Source organism: Ziziphus jujuba, chromosome 4 (assembly GCF_031755915.1).
Source record: "Ziziphus jujuba cultivar Dongzao chromosome 4, ASM3175591v1".
Taxonomy (NCBI): domain Eukaryota; kingdom Viridiplantae; phylum Streptophyta; class Magnoliopsida; order Rosales; family Rhamnaceae; genus Ziziphus; species Ziziphus jujuba.
The window spans coordinates 4,213,045-4,227,359 of record NC_083382.1 but is presented as its reverse complement, the minus strand read 5'-3'; the positions used below and the strand labels follow the sequence as shown (position 1 = coordinate 4,227,359).

At 35.6% G+C, this 14,315-nt stretch overlaps 2 protein-coding genes and 1 pseudogene across 2 annotated transcripts; all 3 read right to left on the bottom strand.

The window, feature by feature from the left end:
- Nucleotides 1-1,177: 1,177 nt before the first annotated feature.
- On the bottom strand, nucleotides 1,178-11,917 carry LOC107416103 (putative lipid phosphate phosphatase 3, chloroplastic; annotated as a pseudogene).
- LOC112491352 (agamous-like MADS-box protein AGL103) lies at nucleotides 3,790-4,767 on the bottom strand. The gene has a single exon (XM_025072897.2). It carries the CDS (start codon nucleotides 4,750-4,752, stop codon nucleotides 3,790-3,792), a length of 963 nt encoding a protein of 320 aa, XP_024928665.2. The 5' UTR covers nucleotides 4,753-4,767.
- A 673-nt stretch (nucleotides 11,918-12,590) lies between the features above and the next one.
- Nucleotides 12,591-14,063, bottom strand: LOC112491430 (protein PLASTID MOVEMENT IMPAIRED 15). The gene has a single exon (XM_060816457.1). The coding sequence runs from the start codon at nucleotides 14,061-14,063 to the stop codon at nucleotides 12,591-12,593; it is 1,473 nt and encodes a 490-aa protein (XP_060672440.1).
- Nucleotides 14,064-14,315: the final 252 nt, after the last annotated feature.

Below are 14,315 nucleotides of genomic sequence, written 5' to 3'. Positions count from 1 at the left end.
CCTTAATATAATAAAAAAGATTCCTACTTTTTCTTATGTTATAGTAAATACTTGTCCAAAATATGAGATCACAATCAATTAGCATTAATTATAATATATGTTATTTATGACAAAATCTTTGATGAAAATTAGAATAAAAATTTCAAAACAAAATTTTGCATCTTAAATTGCAATCAATAAGGGAGTGAATGGCGGTGAGTTTGGATAAAAATGCATAGGTACATAAATCTTTCTCCCATCATAGTTCATAATCATATGCATGCAATGCCATCACATTGCCACTAAATATAAATATATATATATATATATATATATATATATAACACATAAGCAAGTAAATTATAATTTCTAATCGGACATTGCTCGTCTATTCTATTCTTTTTTTTTTTTTTGACAAGTATTTTGACTATACAAGTGCTTGATAGAACTTCAATGTGCTCTTGGAAGCAACATATCCTTGAGATTGGCAGGTTTATGCCAAAAACACCTTTAATTGCATAATTGTGATTTTTGTTTTTGTTAGGAATAAATAAAAATTGAGTAAAATTCACTTGTCCTTTCTACAATCCACCTTACCTATAACATCAAACAAATTAATGATTGCACCTGTTATAATAGCAACTCACAAATTATTGAAAAATATTTATAAATAAATTTGAAGATTATTAGTATTATTATTATTTTGCCGAAAAATTAATTTGAAGATTACTGCTTCAGACATATACCGCACATCATGAATACCTCCATAACGTTAATGTATTGCATTGCACATATTTCAGGCAGAACCCAAGCAGGAAACCAAGACCAAAAATAAAAATAATGATAACTGAAACCCTTCCGGTTTGAAGGTCAATGAAAAGGAAAGCTTGTAATAGTTGAGGTGTTGTTCTATTGCTTCCCGCAAGTATCAAAAATCAACTTTGAGGTTTAACCGTGGAATATACTACAGCATATACATCTGCCTAATGCAATCAAACATACATTTGGCTCTAAAAGCTAGAAATTTAGAACAATTACCTCCTCCCAGATTCTAGTTCTTCCAATGTCAAAGGAATAATCATTTGTTATAGATAGCGCTAAATCTCCATCGCTTCTTCTTCGCTCATGTTGCTCCTCAACCTGAACCTCCATGGCCCGGCCGTTATGTATGCTCGTCATATTTGTTGCTCGTGTACCTGCGCGCGATTCTTTTAGCACCCTGAAGTAAGCATATGGCCCCCAACCTACAAAACATGTCCATGCGGCACAAAAAACTTGGAACTTCCAATCTACAAGAAAACAACGTTAGTAACATCCTCTGATAGAACCCTTTGTTTAATAGTTATTGTAAGAACCAGAAACTTAAAAAAAGTTAAAAATAACACTTGCAAAGGACATGTTCATTTGATTCTATGATGTGCTGGATATACCACTTTGAATACCTAACCAAAGGTTTATGGCCAAGGATGAGAAAATATACTCTCCAGTTAGAAATATGATTAACAAAATGATACTGGCACCAGTTAACGAATGTGACACCATAATGCCAGTTATAATACGAGCTGTTCATGACTTAAAGTTCACCTTCATGATGATACGGGGTGGAAAGAACTGCAAATTACAGAATGTAGACACTATGAGCCGTGTAAAAATGTATCCTGAAAGTCAGCAATGACGAACAAAACAATATTGCTTAAGTTGCTAGGATGGCTAAATTACAAGGCACCATGAAACACAAATCTAGGAGACCTCCAGCAAACACATCTTGCCGATGGTGCCAGTAATCATTGACTCGAGAGATGCCAACAAGTGATGCAAAAAGTAAAGGAAAGAAAACAATGCATAATTCTGCAACGTGGCTTCTGCGATCGAATACTTTTATTTTTCCAGACAAGTAAAGAGAAAGGAAACCGAGACCAGCAAAGGACCCTGCATATAACAATCACAAGAGTGTCAGATTTAGAACTAGTGTTCATGCCATGTGCTCAGCTAACTTTTTTGGCCAGACATTCTTCTGTAAGATTTTTTATGCTGAAATGCCTTTAGTTTTGTCAATATTGTTCAATCTCTTTTCTACTTTTCTGGGTAAGTAGACTTTCAGTGGTTATAAGAACAGATTTTGTGCTCTAATCACATGACGTATGCCCACTAGGAAAACTCTTATGGCCCTCCTTTATGCCACTCTTATCACCATGACATATAACATCTCCCAATTGATCATAAACCTGAGATGCAATTAGTTGTTAATTCCATGATCGAAAACATGATATAATTTATTAAACAAAACCCCAACAGATTTGATTGTACACATCTCAAATTTGAATAGCTGGTAATGGATTTTGCTACTGATTGATGCAGAAGCTGTTAATAAAATGAAAATAGTGCTCTATTTTTCGACATTCAACCTAGAAAGCTGCCGTTCCAAACTTGATACTCTTAAGTTTATATGGTCTTTACAAAGACGAAAGAGAAAAGTTGGTAATCCTACAGTAAACCAACAGGCTTAGTTACATGCTTACGACCAAACGCTGCGTTTAATCTTAACATAAAAAATAACTAAGACGGTGCAGTATTGAAGCCGGTATTAAAGCTGATGCCTGTGGCTGGTACGTGTTTCCCAACGGTCACAGTAATTTGAATTGGGTTCCATAATTCGTTTCTGTAGCACTCTGTTTTACTCTGTCTTCGGTGCTGCTGCCACTGCTTCTGCTGTTGCTGTTGTTTCTGCTGCTGTTGCTGCTGGTTTTGTTGCCGTTGCTGCTGCTATTCCTCCACCACTGATCTTTATATCTAAGGATTTTTTATCCCAAGCTTTATATTTTGTTTTGTAATTTTTGTATAGCTTATTTTTTTATTGCCGAAGCCAATCAATTATACTAAAACAAAAACAGAAAGTTGGGAAAAGTACTTTTATTTATTTTTTTGGGATAAACTTTTATATATATATATCCCTATCCACTAAACCGATAAGGATTTGAACCCAGCCAACCAGTCGGACCAAAATTTACTTTTTGCTCTATCATTTTCCTTTCACTCAAAACCCCATGAAACACAAATCCAAAAACAACAATTCCTTATGGATTTGGAAAGGGAACAACTTGAGCAGGAAAAGTTTTTGGGTCCCGAAGGTGGAGCTGGGTTCGGGTGCCATGCTGGAGTGCGCTTCGATCTGGTTGGAGGGGTTGGTTTCGGTGGCTGGCCATGGAACCACTTGAAGTTGGTGTTCGGAGTCGGGATGGCTGTGGCCTCGGGTTGGGGTTTGGGTATGGGCAAGGGATCGGGTATGGGTTTGGTTTGGATTCTCTACGGCCTTATATATCCAAACAGAGTTCAGATTCCGATAAAGGGATTGTATTTTGATATTTAATAAATAAATTCTGCAATGAATCTCTAATTTTGGGCATTTTGCTTTTTGTTATCCAGATATCAACAACTCTGCTTCGGTGGACTATATTATGTAATAAACCAAAATGTTAGGAGGTTAAAAATGCAGAGTGACCGCCAAAGAATAATATAAGAAAAGTGCTAAATTTATAATTAATTTAACAAAAACAAGATTAATTTTGAACGGCAACTATGCTAAAACAGCATTAATTTAGCCTCAAACAACGTTTCAGACAAATAATAAATCTCAAAATCTAACATTTTGCAAAAAACTAAACAATAAGTTAATGAATAAGTTTATGAAGTAATCAAGAAAATTAAAACCCCTAAACATTGAAACAAATAAACACATACTGATTAGAACCAAATTCAAGCAGAATTATATAGAACATATATATAAAATAACTACTACTTCCTATATGTCCATCAAAGAATCTTGTTCCTATATAAGAATTCACTGAATTCATCATCAAATCGATTCCCTTCATCACAACCGTTAATCCTTTGAGAAGGAATACCTGCTGCTGCATTCACCGTCGGATTATACTGAATGTCCGGCATGGGCTGCTGCACCTGCACCCCCTGGCTATATTGGCCCCCAATATTGCTAAACATCATATTGTCTATCATCCCAAGCGTTGGATCATTGAAAACTGGTCCGCACACATGATTATTACTACCAATGAACTGATGATTATCTAAAATATTCGAGCTCGACGCACCGTTTTCAGGGCCAGCTTGATCGTTCATCAGCATCATCATAGTGACTGGATTATTCATGGCATTGTTTATGGCCAGATTCGGATTCAAATCGAAACGAGGAGGAGGAACCATTTGAGGAGTTGTTTGATTCAACAGGACTTGTAATGGCAATTGCATATGATCCATAACTGGATGATGATGATGGTTCAACGGGATAGCAGGCTTTTGGTCATGAAAAATGTTTTGCACGTAGTTCGCATAGTTTTGTCCCACGGGGTTTTTCATTAGCAGAAGATGGTTTTCTTTGCGAAGATCGATCATAGCTTTTGCATCTTCAATCTTCGCATCCAATCTACTTAGGAGGAAACAGAGTTGATCCCTCGAGAGAGAGTTCGTCAGCTCGTCGGAAATCGGATACTTGGCCGCGAAATACCTTTTGCGCAGCTTGGAGATTTCAGAGTCGATCTTCCTTTTCCGATCGATGAAAATGTCGGATAAATTGAATATTCTTTTTGGCGGTTTGTAGATGGTAGTGCTCTGGAACTGTTTGATAATGCGGGCTACTTGAGTGGAATCATTGGGATATGTTACGAGCTCTGTAGGCCGTCCGATCTGTTTAGGACCATAGATGATCATGCAAACATCTATTCCGCATAGAGTAGAAAACTCATAGCATTTCTTTAACATGCCTCTTTTTCTCTTCTGGAATGTTATCTTCCGAGATCTTTCATCAGCTACGAGTTCCATCTTTCGTTTTCCACAACCCATTTTTTGCTTCTTTTATTTGTTTTTTTTTTTTTTTTTTAAGATGATAAAGTAGAGAGACAATATAATATATAGGATTTTTTTAAGGTTTCTTTGGATGACATATATAAAAGAGAGAATTTAGATTTTTTATAATTTATTTTAAAACTCTTTATGGAATGAAAAAAAGATTCCCATGTTATAGAAATTACTTGCCCAAAATATGGAATTACAATTAATTAATAATGAATTACAATCAATTAATAATGATCACCATATAATATACAATATGTATTATTTATGATAAAATCCTTGATGTTGAAAATTAGAATAAAAATGCCAAAATAAAATTTGAGATTTTAAATTGCAAAAGGAAGTGAATCATCGTGAGTTTGGATATAACTGCAAAGGCAAATAAATTATAAATTTTTATTGGAACATTACTAATTTATTCTGTTCTTCTTTTTAGGGCAAGTATTGTAGAACTTCGATATGGTCTCTGATTGAGAGGTTGACGCAAAAAGCATTTTTAAGTGGATAATTGTGATTTTGGTTCTCGTTAGAGGAAATAAAAAATGAGTAATATTCACTTGTACTTTTTACTTTTTACAGCCGACCTTATTAGGCCATACGAATTAACGGCCTCACCTATTATAACAGCAACTTTCAAATTATTGAACAATATTTATACAGTAAATTTGAAGATTATTACTACTAATACTATTATTATTATTATTATTATTTTGCTGAATAATAAATTTGAAGATTAATGCTTCACACATACACCATACAACATAAGCACCTCCAGAATGTCAATATATTGCATTGCACATATTTCTAGGCACAACCGAAGTAGGAAACCAAAACCAAAAATAATAATAATTACAATAATAATAACTGAGACCTTCCGGTTTGAAGGTCAATGAAAAGGAAAGCTTGTAATAGTTCAAGTGAACCGAAGTACAAAACCAAAGCCAAAAATAATAATAATTATAATAATAATAACTGAGACCCTTCCGGTTTGAAGGTCAATGAAAAGGAAAGCTTGTAATAGTTCAAGTTGCGGTATTTTTCTACAACTTTGAGGTTCAACCGTGGAATATACTACAGCATAGACAAATCTTGGGTCTAAAAGCTAGAAATTTAAAACAATTATCTCCTCCCAGATTCTAGTTCTTCCAATGTCAAAGAAGAATCATCATTTGTTATAGATAGCCCCAAACATCCATTGCTTCTTCTTCCCTCATGTTTCTCCTCAACCTGAACCTCCAACGCCTGGTCATTATGTATACTCGTCGTATTTGGTGCCTGTGTGCCCACGGGCGATTCTTCCAGCACCTTGAAGTAAGCATATGGCCCCAACCTACAAGACGTTTTCATGCAGCACAAAAAAAATAGAACTTCTAATCTACAAGAAAACAACGTCAGCAACATTGTCTGATGGAGGCCTTTGTCGAATAGTTATTGTAAGAACCAGAAACTTAAAAAAAAAAAAAATTAAAAATAATACTTTCAAAGGCCATGTTCATTTGGTTCTATGATATGCTGAATATACCACTTTGAATACCTAACTAAAGGTTTATGGCCAAGGATGAGAAAATATACTCTCCAGTTAGAAATCTGATTAACTAAATGATACTGGCACCAGTTAAAGAATGTGATACCAGGATACCAATTATAATACGAGCTATTCAAGACTTAAAGTTTACCTTCATGATGACAGGGGGTGGAAAGAACTGCAAGTAACAGAATGTAGACACCAGGAGCCCTGCAAAAATGCATCCTGAAAGTCAACAACGACGAGCAAAACTATATTGCTTAAGTTGCTAGATGGCTAAATTACAAATCACCATGAAACACAAACCTAGGAGACCTCCAGCAAACACATCTTGCCAATGGTGCCAGTAATCATCAACTCGAGAGATGCCAACAAGTGATGCGAAAAGTAAGGAAAGAAAACAATGCATAATTTTGCAATGTGGCCTCTGCGATCGGATACTTTTATTTTTTCAGACAAGTAAAGAGAAAGGAAACCCAGACCAGCAAAGGAACCTGCATATAACAATAACAAGTGTGTCAGAGTAAAATTAAAAGTAAAACTAGTGCTCATGCCATGTGCTCAGCTAACTTTTTTGGCCAAACATTCTTCTGTAAGATTTTTGATGCTGAAATGCCCTTAGTTTTGTCAATATTGTTCAATCTCTTTTCTACTTTTCTGCATAGTTTTGTCAATATTTATCAATCTCTTTTCTACTTTTCTGCATAAGTAGACATTCAGTGGTTATAAGAACGGACTTTGTGCTACTTACATGAAGTATGCCCGCTAGGAAAACTCTTATGGCCCTCCTTTATGATGCTCTTATCACCATGACATATAACATCTCCCAATTGATCATAAACCTGAGAAGCAATTAGTTGTTAATTCCATAATCAACAACATGATATAATTTATTAACGACTGGGGGTCTGACAACCATACATCCTTTCCATCTGGAAAGCACCGCCAAAAGAAGTCTGGCCGAGGTCGACCCACAGCATTTTTTATAGCATCTGTGATAACTGCTGTTATCAGACCAGAGAATAAGAGAACTGCATCGATAAGCAACTTCAAATCATCAATTTATCTTCGTATAAAAAATTTTCTTCAGGTTCTTATGTACAAGAAATATTCTTACTAACAAATCAATATGGAGCCAAAATTTCACCTAGTACGGCATGGTGAAGATCATAGACATCTCTTCTACGGAAATATACAACAAGAAATATCAAGACGGGCAGCAATACTGCATACATCTAATCCAACAAAGAACAAGAAAGAAGAACAATAAGGGCAAAAAGATAATTATTAGTTCAATATTCAAATAAGAAATTTGCAAATCTAGGAAGTATACTTGAATAACAATTGGTAAGGAAACTTATGTTTACAAAATACTAGAAAAAAGAAAACTTACAGGAACAGCCCAAACAGGCACTGTGTTACTTTTCAAGGGATACCTGAGATCGGTCATCATATCTTTCCCAACATAACGATAAAACGGATGGATAACATATAATGAGATGATCTCAATCAAGACTAGAAGCATGAGTATCAGCCAATCATGCATGTGTGTCCTTGCAACTGTGACTCCATGGGACCTTACTGTATGCGAACCAAGCTGAACTTCCTGCATTCTATTTGGCTGGAAAAAAAAGCAGGCATCAAAGTGTCAATTTTTCTATTGCCAAAACAAAAAATTGTTAGCTTCTCTTCATTATGCTGCCATAGGAATTGAAATGTCTATGCAATGAAAGACAACTATTTGCACAAAGGCAAAAGATAAAGCATACATTCCCTTCAGCTTTTCTATAAAATAATAACAACTAAACAATAGACATACACATCATATTAGTAATTCATGGAAAAAAAAAAAAAAATTATAGAGATCAATATAAGTGGAAAGATCATTATAGTCGTAATTATAATAATATTGACATACTAAACGCATTACCTAATATTGATATAGCCAATTCAATAGATCATGGACAGCTCCATGTGGAATAGATACAAATATAAGATAAATCATATTAAACAGCTGCCATCCATATTTTTAGTGACCACTAGCAAAACACTTAAAACTACTGCTCAAACTGAAGAAAATACAGAATCCTGACAGCAGATAATACATAAATAGCAAAATTATATGAATCTGCTTATTATGCAGCAATTGCTGGACAGGCAAAAGATGTGCCAGAATCAAGAAACGAATAACATACTCAGCTGACAAAGCCTGTTAATGATCTTCACAAACTTAAATTCAGTATTGCTGATCTTACATCTAATATATGATGGCTGGTTATATGCTAGATATAATAACTAGGGATGGTTACATTTCTGTTTTTCTAACCACCTCATAGGTACATACAAGTTAGTGTATAAAATTCTTAAGTTTTATTTTCTGCACAAGATTCTCAATAGACCCTGGTAGGTCCAATAGAAGTGAATGACTAGGTAGCATGTCTTGACCATGTTTGGGAACGTAGTGAAATGGCGAAATGTCAGCTGTCTGTTCATGTTTAACTCAAATAAATCTATCTACAGACCTGGTACTTCGCATTGTAGAACTATCTACAAATATTCATACAGAAAACTTCATAGATGGTTGTAGTACGTAGAGTAGAATACTAATTTCCTTAAGTCCCTTGTTGATGGAATTCTTAAAAGATGATTCTACCACTCGCTTTAATAACGAATTCAAGAATAATGATTGGCATAAAATCAATTGCTAGCAGCGAGATGCTTCTGTTAGATCTCACGGCTCTGAATGACCAAGAACATTCTCTCTGAAGTAATCAAGGGTATTTCCTTCCTTCAGCTATTGCAGTCAGGATAACATCAACCATCACTCACTAAATTTAACTGTTTCCATCAACAGCAATTTGGTTGCATGCAAGGCAGTATACCAGATAGCTCCTTGACATGCAGTGAAGAGAAACCTTTCCGATGCTAATAATTTTACACAAGCTTGCATGGAATATGCTCCTTCCTTTTTTCTTTATTGTGCATAGAAATTAAGCTCAGGGAAATAGTAAATTTCACTTCATAGGGAACCCAATATCCTTCTGCTGACTTCAGCTTAATACTCGTCATGCTCAAGATATAAATGAATGAAGTGATGAAACATGAAGAACGATATGTTGAATTACCCAGTTCTCCTCCAAGCTGCTAACACCTCTTATGTCACTAGCTTGCTATGTTTTGTCCACCGGCAGGTTTAGGTTCCATGAAGCTCATTAGCACCAGGCCATGGAATACTTTTACTCAATAAATCTGCCACCCTTGAATCAATTAAGAGGCAACAGTGAAAAGCTTGTGAAGGTGCTTCGTTACCCTTAACAATTAGATCAATGGAGGGCCAAGGACTCAGGTTTTATGAGCACTGGAGGGTACTGCCTGTGATGGTGATAATTTATGCCCTCAAGCGATCGCCACCACCTAAACGATACCGTATCTCCTTCAAGCACCTTTGTTTCCTATAATCCGTATCCTAACAGAATTCAACCAGAAAAGACAACAAAAATATACGATCAACATGGAGAATGGAACGACTAGCAAAGACTTGGGAAAGTGATGAGTCCTAAACATCAGTGTCCTAGCAGACCACATAAGAAGAAAGCAGGTAGAAAGGAAGTAGGTCCCCATAAGTAGTGTGAACTTAAGTAATGAAGTAGACCGGAACTTGTAATATGTAGACTTCCCTACGTCAAATTTTACTTCCAGACAATGCTGCCAATAAAGAAATAAGTGTAGATTATTTCTTGAAGAAAAAGAGGAAAAATGAAGAAAGAAAAAACTGCACCATCATGTGTACAAGAGTTCAGGTTTTTCTTTAAACCCACAGAAGCCCACACTCCATGAAAACTGACATTTACCAACCCACAAAAAAAAAAAAAAAAAAAAAAAAAAAAAAAAAAGAGATACCTCTTCAGTCTGTTGTTCTATAAATGGAAAGTCAATGGATGATGTCTCCTGCCTCTTGCTTGACACATCATAGATAACCCCAAAAAAATCAATTTTTAGGAAGTACACATCATAGAGTCCCCAAATTTACTAACTTTATTCTAAAATGAAAAAAGTTTCGCTTAGTCTGCCATGATCACTTCCTAATTGGCTAACATGATATTTTTTTTTTTCATGCAATCATGAGGTCAAGAAGAGAGTAGAATCTTCACAAGTTACAAAGCAGAAAATAGAGATCCTATGAACAAAAACTCTCAGATTAGGTGCTGAGTTATAGATCCTCATTTGGTAGGTGGGATTGACAGAGAGGAAAGAGTTTCCAGTAATTTGGACTCCCTAAATACTAAACCCTTCCAAACCAGAAACTAACAAATAGCAAGTGCATAGTCAGATGTATAGTATTTGACTACCAAAGAGGAATATCGGATACTACTTTTCGGATTAAGTGTAACAGAAATCGACTCTCTGCTCCCAACACATTCCACTTCTTAGTGTAAATATGATATCAATCCCAATGAATAAGCACATTTATTTAGTCATCACCCAGTCATCCGTTAACAAGAAAAAAGTTCTCAACATATGGGTCTTTATAAACCAAAGTTCAAATGTTATGAAGAATATTAAGGACTAAAAGACTGGTAAGCAAAACAGAAAGAAAAAAAAGACGACCCAAAATGCCAAAAAAAAAGAGGGGGAGGGAAAATCAATTCTTTGATCTAGTTCTAATATCCATCAGTCCAAACAAGCCCTTTTTCTTCCACCAAAAGAATCACCCACAAGGAGTCAGGGGAAAACTTCAACATTATAATAAACACAAAAAGAGCAAAACAAACCCAGCGTCTACTAAGCTAAACTTTTGAAATACGCATTCCAACAAACACCCAAAAAGCTAAAAATGTTTTACATCACCAACCTGAGAAGCGCCACTAAAAATTTTAAGCCGAGAAAGCAATCCCAGATCCCACCAAGGCATTGTACGAGCAGAACAAAACTATGAAAGCACAAAAACTACCAAGCCAAAATTGGATTTCCTGGTGTGAAAATAGAACCCATTAATGGCAGTATACAATATGAAGCTTTCTATCCGTGGTTGTCGCAAAAGATACAATATTTTCAGGAACACAGGATTGGGATAAAAGGGTAGCAATAATACTTGGATCGTGGAAGAAGTGAATAAAAAAACAGATGAAAAAATAAATTGCTTTTTCTTTTTGGGGGGTCAAATATAGGTAAGAAATTGAAAATACAAAATATACATAAGAAAAGCAGCAGTGAGGGATACCTGAAAGTGAAAGCTATGGTGGTGCTGGGCCTCCAAACAATCCAAACCGAGAGCGAACGGCAACCCCAAAATGGGACTTTGGTAGGACCTAAGTTGGCAAAACCCAAATGAGAGAATGAGTATGTTACGCGTTTACGTACGTTGGGTCAAAATGACATAAAATTTCTCTCCCATCCACGAGGAAGAAAAACTGCACCACCGAACACAGTCTACTCTGCCGTCAGGTCAAATATTTTGACAAAAATTACCATTGGTCGGACTACTGCCACATGACAGAGTGGGTTACACTCTACTGAGTGTCACTACCTTAATTTTGCTCAACTGTAAATTTTCACTCTAGTCTAGTCTGTATAACAATTTTCTATTAATCTTCTTTTTTTTATATTTTTTATTTGGTGCACATAGAATTGTCCAGTATTACGTAATTGTGCGTGGCAATGAATTTACTGTGCATAGATTAGCAGTCGATCAAATTTTCTATGCTCTTTAATCCAGCTTCTTTTATTTTTTATTTTGTTCCCCTTTAAACACAAAAAATCACTTTTTAAGGTCTTAAAGGGATCACATATTACATGGAATTGATGAAATAGATTACACATGCCCAAATCAGAAAATCCACACATAAAAAGGAACTCAATATAGAAAACATCGAAGCAAAGCAATATGAAAAAATAAAAACTACAATTAGAATAAACTTTTTATCAATATACATATCCACGAATCCATTGTCTTTATATCCAATGCCTCACACCAACCAGGAATCTTGTTTCTTCATGTAAATATATTTTGACCTGCACATCTTTTTGAAACATCTTTGAGTTCATATTTACCTCCAACATTTTGAAAAATGTCCCACATCTTTTATTTATTTAATGGTCTATTGATCAATTCCCTTGTCCAAAGAGCATGTGACAAATGTCTTAGAGCCTCACAGATCTTTGCCCATTTCTCTGCCACTAATAACTTGACCAGATTCAGGACTTTCTTTCCCCTGTTTTTGCATTAACTCTCATATGCTAAGATTAGCTTGTTGGATGGAGTCGAATTATTGCCATTTCCTCTTCTTGATGGAGCCAAATTGTCATTTCCTTTTCTTGATGGTGTAAAATTGTGATTGTCTTTCCTTGAAGGGGTTGAATTATCATTCCCTTTCATGATTTTTCTATGCAATCTTGCATTCCTCTCCCAGTTCTGTTTCCTGTTATATAGTTGAGCTCCTTCAACCATCCTCTTTCCAGAATTTGCCCTCTTGGTTGTATGTGCTTCTCTCTCTTCCTCCAATTTCTTCCCTCTAATTTCTCTCTGAGCTAAATCTATCTTAATCAGAATATCCTTCTCATTAGCCTTTATAGCTTCAATCCATGCTTGAGAAGCTGCAACTTTCTTATCAGCAATTTCTTCGGCTCCTACTGCACGTCCAGTCAAGTACTCATATTCAAACTTTGATATGGTAATTAAGGAGCCTTGCTGAGGTACAAGAGCTCTAGCTGTCATGATATTCTCAATAAGAGACCTTAGATTTTCAACAGCTAAATCTTCTGATGATTTCACTGCTTCAAACTCTTTCGTGGCATTCAGTAATCGTTCCTCGATTAGGCCTATCTCAAACTTGGTGTTGTGAATTTCTGCTTCCAAGTTTACTGATTCTTTGACTGGAAGCTCCTTTTCTTTCTTTGCATTCTCTGCTTCTGTCTTGAGCTGTTCAAGGGTGTAAGAGAGATTGGATTCAATTGATTTAGCCTTTTCAACAGCTAAAGATACAGCTTCCAACTTGGTTTTTGATTTGAGAATCTTTGAGTTGAGGTCTTCAATGATTGAATCCAACTTCTCTTCTATTTTCTTCAACCTGCTCAACTCTGCCATGACATGTTTCAGTTCGTTTCTTATGATATCCATGGAGGTCAAGTACTGAAAATTTTCTTCTTTCACCAAAGCCAATTCCTTCTTTGCTGCTTCCAACTCTGCCTGCAAGTCCTCTTGTTTCCGAAAACTCCCAGTCCTATGGTCTAAGCTATCGCTTCTCATATCAAATTCAAGTTCTCTTGTCTGTTGAAGATCTACAATGATGTCCTTTAGTTTCTTCTTTGCTTGCTCAATCTTGGATGATATTTGATCAGCTTCATTTTCTAGTTGAGTTTCACTCTTAGCGAACTCTACTAGTGCTTTCTCTTCGCTTTCTTTCCCAGTGTCCTTCTTAACTGGTTGCAAAGAGCTCGAATAAGATGATATTTTTGTCTTAGTTTGCTTCTCTCCCTTTGATTTCTCTTCCAAAGCAGCAGCCATACCAAGCTTAAGCATGTTCAATTCCTCTTTCACAATTTCCAATTCCCTCTTTACTTCTGCATATTGATCATTCTTCATATCCTCAACAGTTAATATTTTTTCTTCACTCCTTGATTTCTTTGGTGTTTGGATCCCTTCAACTTTTTCCTTGGAATTTGATTTTCTGGGCAATGGAGATAGATCTTTCATCATCTTTTTTGCACTAGAGAGCTCAGGTTCAGTTTGGTTTTCCAAAGAGCCTGCGGCTTTTTTCGTGTCTTTGGGTCTAGTTATGCCTCTCGTTGAGATATATATTTCTCTTGCAACTGAATTGGATTTCTTATGAATTTCACAGAGACATATAGGGGAGAAAAAAAGTCAGAAGGAATGAAAAATGGATTCAATATTACAAAATGCATAAACAAATACGGTAAAAATGAGAGTTTCATAGTGCTTCTGAATTGT

What these genes read in the sequence shown, in the direction of transcription:
- LOC112491352 (XM_025072897.2), bottom strand. Translation starts at nt 4,752, where the DNA reads ATGTTAAAGAAATGCTATGAGTTTTCTACTCTATGCGGAATAGATGTT.
- LOC112491430 (XM_060816457.1), bottom strand. Translation starts at nt 14,063, where the DNA reads ATGATGAAAGATCTATCTCCATTGCCCAGAAAATCAAATTCCAAGGAA.